Genomic DNA, 8945 nt, shown 5'->3' with positions numbered 1-8945 from the left:
GGCCTGTGGTGCTTCATAGATGGGAGGCCTGTCAAAATAATGACTGATGGCTTTAGGTGCCACTGCCAATCAGCTCTTACAACTGAGTTATGAATGATTAATAACAAACATATTAATACTGTACATAAATTCAGCCTATTTGCTCTATCATGAAGGTCAAGACATTTGTACAGTCTCAGGGTTTTGGGCCCTGAACAAGACTGGACATGAGAGCTCATCTCACCCATGGCACTTTCTGAATGATTTTCTATGATGAATTGGCACTAAAGAGTTTCACATGGGCATAGAGGGAACACTAGGTTGTTTGTGGGCACAGATTTTTGGCGCTGGAGAAAAACTGATAGCCCAGGCAAACGCATGGCGCCAGAGTGTAGCCTACCAGACACCTCTTCTCTCTAAAGTAGGACAACGAGATGTAATGTTTAGAAAAATACATATAAAAGAAGCAGTGTAGGCCTACCGTTGAGAGATGTTGGAATATCGTTAGAATTTTACAATCCTCCTGTTTTTTAGTTCACAGGGTAAATATGTTTCCTTTAAATGTTCCCTTTTGGCAGCAATTACAGCTGTGAGTCTTTCTGGGTATGTCTCTAAAAGCTTTGCACACCTGGATTGTACAATATTTGCACATTATTATTTTCAAAATTCTTCAAGCACTGTCAAGTTGGTTGTTGATCATTGCTAGACAGCTTGCCATACATTTTCAAGACGAATTAAGTCAAAACTGTAACTAAGCCACTCAGGAATATTCACGGTCATCTTGGTAATCAACTCCAGTGTGTATTTGGTCTTGCATTTTAGGTTATTGTCCTGATGAAAGGTGAATTTGTTTCCGTGTCAGACTAAACCAGCTTTTCCTCTTGGATTTTGCCTGTGCTTAACTCCCTAGTCCTTGCCGATGACAAGCATACCCATAACATGATGCAGCCACCACCATGCTTGAAAATATAAAAAGTAGTACTCAGTGATATGTTGTGTTGGACAAACATAAAGCTTTGTATTCAGAACAAAGTTAATTTCTTTGCCAATTTTTTTGCAGTTTTTCTTTAGTGCCTTATTGCAAACAGGATGCATGTTTTCAAACAGGCTTCATTCTTTTCACTCTGTCATTTAGGTTAGTATTTTGGAGGAACTACAGTGTTGTTGATGCCATCCTCAGTTTTCTTCTATCGTGGCCTTTAAAGTTCCCATTGGCCTCATGGTGAAATCCAAGTTGTTTCCTTTCTCTTTAGCAACTGAGTTAGGATTAATACAATATTGGCCTCTTGCCAGATTGATGACTAAAGCCATAGATAAATGGATGTCAGCTCAACTGGATTTATAACTATTAATGAGTGTTGAATTATACAAAAAAACAACAGAAATGTGATATTTGGGGTCTCCTTTGACATACCAAATCACTGCTTAATTTTCATGCAAGGAAAACTGGGTCCGGTTTTGTAAGGCTTAAACACCATATGACGTGATTAGAAAAAATCTGGGCCCATCATAGCCCATATAAAACAATTTCACAGCTGATTTATTACAAGGGTCCGCAGTTGTATCTGGTTAGGTTAGCCTACCAGATCAGGAAAAACTCTGGGCCCCATGAAAATAACCTCACGCCTCGAAATGTTGAGATAGTATTGACGTTTATATTTTAAACAATAGGTGGTGGGAATTTGCATACATACACTGGTGACATCTGCTGGTCAGGAATAAATATAAGCCTATTTGATGTTTACCAGTTCCTTCAGAAAGTATTCACACCCCTTGACTTTTTCCACATTTTGTTATGTTACAGCCTGAATTCAAATGTATGAAATTGAGATTTTTGTCACTGACTTACACACAATTATTACCCATAATGTCAAAGTGGAATTATATTTTTCTAAATATTTACAAAATAATCAAACATTTTAAAGCTGAAATGTCTTGAGGCAATAAGTATTCAACCCCTTTGTTATGGCAAGCCTAAATAAGTCCAGGAGTAAAAATGTGCTGAACAAGTCACAATAAGAAATTCCTTTTGTGGAACTAGTTGCTCTCGTTCAGACTCACCACAAATCAAAGCATTCAGTGATTGTCCAGAGGTTCAAATTTAACTTCCAGAAATCAGGTCAGTCTGTTGCTAACTTTGTTGCTGAATTATGTGAGCTCTCTGAACATTGTGAGTTTGGGGCTATGTTAGAGGACATGCTCCGTGACTGATTAGTCTGTGGCATTAATGAGGACAGCACACAGCGCCGTTTGCTGGGGGAAGCCACACTGACTTTCAAGAGAGCATTGGAACTCTCTCAACGGATGGAAATGGCCGCTAGTAAAATAATAATATAATAATATAATAATTAGCAAAACAATGCATGGGTCCTAGGAGCAAGCCAGATGGTGGGCAGACTGGGCAGACCATGTTCACAGCATCGAAGCAACAGTCAGCAGCGCACCACCTAGAGAACGCAGGGGAGGAAGAGCATTGTTCCTTCAACATGTTTAATGTGAGTGAGCCGCGTGCAGAGCCTATCGATGCTACAGCGGAGGTAGATGAGGATGGAGGTTGACACGGGGGCCTCTACCTCTGCTGTCAGTGAGGAGACCTACAAACAAATGTGGGGCTCAAAACAGGCTTCTTCCCTCACACCGGTAGGAATCATGCTATGAATCATGAATCATGCTACATACACCGGGGAGACCATACCATTGCTGGGGGCTCTGGAGGTGGACATTGCATACAACAGCCAGGAAGCGAGAGCACAGCTCCTGGTGGTGAAAGGTAATGGCCCTAGTTTACTAGGGTGTGACTGGCTCACCAAAATACAACTGAACTGGGGTGTGTCACGCCCTTGCCATAGAGAGGCTTTTTATTCTCTATTTTGGTTAGGCCAGGGTGTGACTAGGTTGGGCGTTCTATGTTCTTTTTTCTATGTTTTTGTATTTCTTTGTTTTTGGCCGGGTATGGTTCTCAATCAGGAACAGCTGTCTGTCTCTGATTGAGAACCATACTTAGGTAGCTCTTGCCCACATGGGTTTTGTGGGTAGTTATTTTCTGTTTAGTGTGTTTTGCACCTGGCGGAGCTGTTTCGGTTTTTTCTTTTGTTCCTTGATGTATTTAGTGTTCAGTTTATTAAAATAATGATGAACACTTACCACGCATCTTGGTCCTCAACTTCTTCCACCAACGGCCGTTACATAACTACCCACCACAACCGGACCAAGCAGCGTGGTAACCAGGAGCAGAGGGTTCTGGACTCCTGGACATGGGATGAGATTTTGGACGGTAAGGGATCCTGGGCACAGGCTGGGGAATATCGCCGCCCCAGGGAAGAGCTGGAGGCAGCTAAAGCCGAGCGGCGGCGTTATGAGGAGTTAGCATGGCAGCGCAACAGTGACGAGAGGCAGCCCCAAAACTTGTATTGGGGAGGCACACGGGGAGTGTGGCTAAGTCAGGTAGGAGACCTGAGCCAACTCCCCGTGCTTACCGTGGCGAGAGGTGGACCGGGCAGGCACCGTGTTATGCCGTGAGGCGCACGGTGTCCCCAGTGCGCAGGCATAGCCCGGTGCGCTACATCGCAACTCCTCGTATCAGCCGGGCTAGAGTGGGCATCGAGCCAGGAATAATGAAGCCGGCTCAGCGCATCTGGTCTCCAGTGCGTCTCCTCGGCCCGGGTTATCCTGCGCCAGCTCTGCGCACTGTGTCTCCAGTGCATCTGCACAGCCCAGTGCGTCGTGTGCCTGGCAGCCGCACGTCAGTCAGGAGCCGCCAGAGCCGCACGTCAGTCAGGAGCCGCCACAGCCGCCCGTCAGTCAGGAGCCGCCAGAGCCGCCCATCAGACAGGCGCCGCCAGAGTCGCCCTTCACTCCGGCGCCGCCAGAGTCGCCCTTCACTCCGGCGCCGCCAGAGTCGCCCTTCACTCCGGCGCCGCCAGAGTCGCCCTTCACTCCGGCGCCGCCAGAGTCGCCCTTCACTCCGGTGCCGCCAGAGTCTCCCATCTATTTGGGGCACGCTGCAAGGGTCCCCAGTCCGAGGTTGGCGGCGAGGGTCGCAGCTCCAAAGGCGCCACTTAAGTGGGCCAAGACTATGGTGGAGTGGGGTCCACGTCCCACGCCAGAGCCGCCACCGCGGACAAATGCCCACCCAGACCCTCCCCTATGGGTTTAGGTTTTGCGGCTGGAGTCCTCGCCTTTGGGGGGGTACTGTCACGCCCTGGCCATAGAGAGGCTTTTTATTCTCTATTTTGGTTAGGCCAGGGTGTGACTAGGTTGGGCGTTCTATGTTCTTTTTTCTATGTTTTTGTATTTCTTTGTTTTTGGCCGGGTATGGTTCTCAATCAGGGACAGCTGTCTGTCTCTGATTGAGAACCATACTTAGGTAGCTCTTGCCCACATGGGTTTTGTGGGTAGTTATTTTCTGTTTAGTGTGTTTTGCACCTGACGGAGCTGTTTCGGTTGTTTCTTTTGTTCCTTGTTGTATTTAGTGTTCAGTTTATTAAAATAATGATGAACACTTACCACGCATCTTGGTCCTCAACTTCTTCCACCAAAGTCCGTTACAGGGTGAGATAAAACACACATGAGTGAGATTTTCAAAGATGAACTGGGCACACTGCAGAGCACTGTTCGTGGATCCTCAGACCGAGCCTTGCTTTTTCAAGCCCAGGACAGTGCCACACACCATGAAAAAGAAAGTTGAGGATGAGTTGGAGCGGCTGCAGGAAAAAACACCATTACTCTCATTCAGTACTCCCGCTGTGCAGCTCCAATCGTTCCTGTTCTGAAAAGTGATGGCACAGTGCATATTTATTCCAGTGTGTCCTATGGCCATGCAAATGTCAAAAGTGAGTCTAGAGTCGAATGTGTTAGCGTGACCACTGCATGGGGAGTATTGGCAGGCCATTGAAAGTTCAGAACCCAGTCTCATAATTTAATCTCTGTTAGCTACAAACTGAGACAGAGTCCTCCTAACGTTTCTGAAGAGTGGAGAGGAGAGGGACTCACAAATAAGTGGGTCATCATCGGATACATGGGGAATGGGCCAGGCATGGGAAACAGATTAGGCACACGTAGTCATCTGAGCGAATCGGCCCCATAGAAGAAAAACAAGTTGCTCAACCTTTGCAGAAAAGCAAAGGAGGAGGGAAACGTAAAAGGAACAAGTGCACAACACCTTAGATTCTGTTGCCGCCAATTCCCTGTGATGGTGCCACGGCACACGTGACTGTCACAGTCCAAATCCCCTATACCCATTTATCCATTAGTGGTAAGTACTGAGGGCCACTCAAAGCTGTTTTAATCAGGGGAGGGGGTGCATAAAGGAATTCTTTGTCAGTAAGGAAGACAGGAAAGCAGGAGAATGAGGATACAAGGAGGCAGGAATCAGTTGAGATGATGGAGGATATCACAATGGATCGATGATTACTAACTGAAGGACAGCAGATTCTACACTAACTGAATTAATCGATATATTGTATTTCATTGCACAGCATCTGCAGCTAACCATTCTTAACTTTTGCTCTAGTTATAAGAAAAAAAAGACTATAGTCTGCTTTTTGAAGATACCCACCTCATGTTTTTACATGACAAACATTTCACAAATGCAGGCCTCAATAGTCTCCCCTTGTTACACACACACACACACATACTGTAGTCTCCCTGTTTTCCGTTTTATGTATAATGTCCTACTATGACATTCCCTGTCATCTACATTCATCCCCATCTCCACATGTTGTTGAAACACCATCTCTCCATATCATATTTTACAGTTATCCCTGTCCTGATTCAACCAGCCTCAGGTACTGTATCAATTTCCATGACCTTGGTAGGAAGCTATCTCTGCAGGGGAATCTCAGTATAACTGTACTGCCATTGTTCCTTACTGACCTTCACATGCTTTACTGTGGTCGTGTTTAGTTCCCCCACCCTCTCTTAGTCACCCTGTTACACTAAAGCTTCCCTGGCCACTCTCTGTGATGAGAGAGCTCCCTTTGAGGGGATTAAAAATGCCTCTCTCTTGGCATCCTTTACCTGCTACTGCTGGCTTAAAATGCTGTATCTGGATTGTTTTTTGGGTGGACAGTATCTTGATCAGTTTATTTAAAATTATCCTAAACTCTGGTTGACCCCAGGTCAGGAAAGTACAGCTTTTCGATTAATCCCAGGGCACCACTAATTGCAAATCAGTTAGTTGGCTTTGGCTTGTTCAGCTCAATCCTCAGCCACACTCCTGAAAGATAGAAAGCTTCAGGTAACCATATAATCCTCTCTGGTGAAGCACTTTTCTTTGAGAAACAGAGGCAAGGGGGAATGTGAGAGAGTTAGAAGAAGGAAGAGGGGAGACTCCCCAGCTGCAAAGAGAGACCAGAAGTTAGCGCCCCCTCGCTAATGGCTGCACATTACCTATGGGTAATTCTGTGGCCCCCCGGAAAGAAGACACCACTCGACATTTACCGGCAGCCATCTGAGAGTACAGGAAAGCAGAAAGCCAAAACATGCATTGGCTAAGCTAAGCCTCCCCACCTCACCTCACCTCCACCCTTACCCACCTTCAGAACACATCACAATACAAGCAGTATACTGAGGGGACAGGTAAATAATCGCAGCGGGGAAAGAAAGAGGCCACCTTCCTGATATATGCGTCACACAGCGGTAGATGCCCCCTCTATATAGGTTCCCATTGCAGTCCCTTGTGGTTGTTTGGTTCTGCTGCTGCTGACTCCTGGATGTGTTTCATGGCAGAGCAACAAAAAAACAGAGAAACAGCACAACAGAGAGACAGAGATTCATTCATCCATCATGCAAGTCCTTTCCAGTCTGGCGTTGGTTCTGAAGAACATTTGGACACTTTCTTTCCTCCGGGATCTCCTGTGTGAATTTGTGGGCACTGCCATCTTCCTCTTCACCAGTCTGGCCTCTGTGGTGCTATGGCCCCAGCTTCCAGCCTGGGATGGGAGCCTCTCCAGTCCCACCAGTGATCATCATCTCCATGACTTGTCCTCAGAGTCCGACCCATCCTTTCTCTCGGACTCCCAGCCCCTCTCCGAGTGCCACCCTGACCCCCTGCATGTGGCCTTGGCATTCGGGGCCTCCGTGGCTGTGGTGTCTGTGTGCCTGGGTCCTGCTACCTCTGGAGGAGGGGTCCACCTGAACCCGGCTGTGACCCTGGCTCTGGCTGCAGGACTGAGGGTGAGCCCCTGGAGAGCTATCCTCTACGTGGGGGCACAGCTCCTCGGTGCACTCTGTGCTTGTGCACTTCTCATGGGAATGGTGCCTGCCCCGCTCAGAGGGCATCTGGGGCTGAATGAGGTCACGAGTCATGTCTAATACATTTGTATTTGATTCTAGGTTGTAGTGAAGTATTGTTTTCCTGTAGTATTGTAGCTTCCGAAAAGTCATGATTAGAAATGTTTTGCCAAAACATTTTGTATGGGCTTAATTGATTATGGGTGTTTATAAACATTTTAACTTAATGAATCCAGGTCTGATATCTGTAAAAATGTTTATTTTTCCAGGTAGGCTTGGGTGTCCACCCATGCCAAGCCTTCACAGTGGAGACAGCCATCACCTTTCAGCTGGTGGTCTGTGTCCTCGCCACGTCTCGACCCACATCAGCCTTCCACCTCCTGGGTCCTGTAGTGGTCGGCTTGTCTGTCATTCTGGGGAATCTCGTGGCAGTAAGGAAGATGCCAGATCCTATTTGTGTTTGTTTAAATTCTGTCTGACCATAATAGAGTTTCTATGGGTAATTTGATGGATTTTGTCTATTAAAACATTTTGTAGATCTTTACATTTTTCCTATGACTTATCTTTGATTTCACCCCCCCCCCCTCTCTTTTTCTCCCCCTCTCTCTCTTTACCTTCAACCTTTGACCAGATTGGGTACACTGGCTGTGGGATGAATCCTGCTAGGTCTTTTGGTCCAGCTGTGGTCACTTTAAAATTTCAAAACCATTGGGTGAGTCTGGCCAAACACAAGTTGACTCTATGAAATTACAAAAGTATTATTGACACTATTTACTAACATCACACCACAGTTCACACATACAAATCTACTTACAAAAATTTTTTCTCTCTCCTCTGCAGGTGTATTGGGTGGGGCCGTGTGCGGGGGCGTTACTAGCTGGCCTACTACATGACTTGGTGCTCTACCCACGGTGGGGTAGCCCTGGCGACTGGTTGGCTGAGTTTAAGGAACTGTTTCCCAAGGATCCACTCAAACAGCCCACCACCTTGGAACACACAGTGGAGTAGAAATGGAGGCAGTTATCTTACCATTGTCTGACCATTGACCAAAGGTGACCACACACACCATTCTCTGATATCTGACCATTTGCCACTGGTGTACACAAGTGGTCATGCTAGCTGGGTCCATCGTTGAGTACCACTGAGTGAAGAAACTCAACATTTGTACACATCTACAGTATTCATGCACATCTACAATGTAGCTATGATAATATACTCTGCTGTATTCTCTGGGAGACTGCTTTCTCCTCTCTTTTCCTGAGTGTACTAGATAGTTCCCTTTCTGGCCAGTTATCTGATATTTCAGAACTGAACAAAACACTAATCCACCCTCTCAGGTTCTTCACAATCATGTTGTTTGTCAGTTTGACTTCACTTTGTGCATCGTTGTACCTCTCTGAGATGTTAAACCATCTATAGAAGCAGATCATGTATATTCAGACCAAAGCCTGGACATGTCAATGAGTGTCCAAGGCGATTTCATTCAGGTCAGTTAAAGTACGGGTACCAGCTGTATAATCATTCACATTACGGGACAGATCACTATAATATGTGTTTTTATATACCGCTATCATGGTGTTTGTCTTGTTATACATATTTAAATAACGGCTGTATGACTCAGTAAAATGTTCTTTATTATATCATGAATTTTACATTTGTTTTTCACTATATTGAAACGGAATGTAATGTTTTTCATGTCCTCTGTGCAAGAGTTTATTAAAGCTGAAAACCGA

General features: G+C 45.8%; 1 protein-coding gene across 1 annotated transcript; it reads left to right on the top strand.

Annotated features, from left to right (window-relative positions):
- The first annotated feature begins 2640 nt into the window (after nucleotides 1-2640).
- On the top strand, nucleotides 2641-8937 carry LOC110538935 (aquaporin-5). The gene is made up of 5 exons (XM_021625903.3): nucleotides 2641-2749; nucleotides 6653-7275; nucleotides 7482-7643; nucleotides 7844-7924; nucleotides 8053-8937. Exons 1-5 carry the CDS (start codon nucleotides 2641-2643, stop codon nucleotides 8218-8220), a joined length of 1143 nt encoding a protein of 380 aa, XP_021481578.3. The 3' UTR covers nucleotides 8221-8937.
- The last annotated feature ends 8 nt before the right edge of the window (nucleotides 8938-8945 follow it).

Source organism: Oncorhynchus mykiss, chromosome 12 (genome assembly GCF_057628025.1).
Source record: "Oncorhynchus mykiss isolate SJ-2025 chromosome 12, ASM5762802v1, whole genome shotgun sequence".
Classification (NCBI taxonomy): domain Eukaryota; kingdom Metazoa; phylum Chordata; class Actinopteri; order Salmoniformes; family Salmonidae; genus Oncorhynchus; species Oncorhynchus mykiss.
This window is presented reverse-complemented; position numbering and strand designations above follow the sequence as displayed.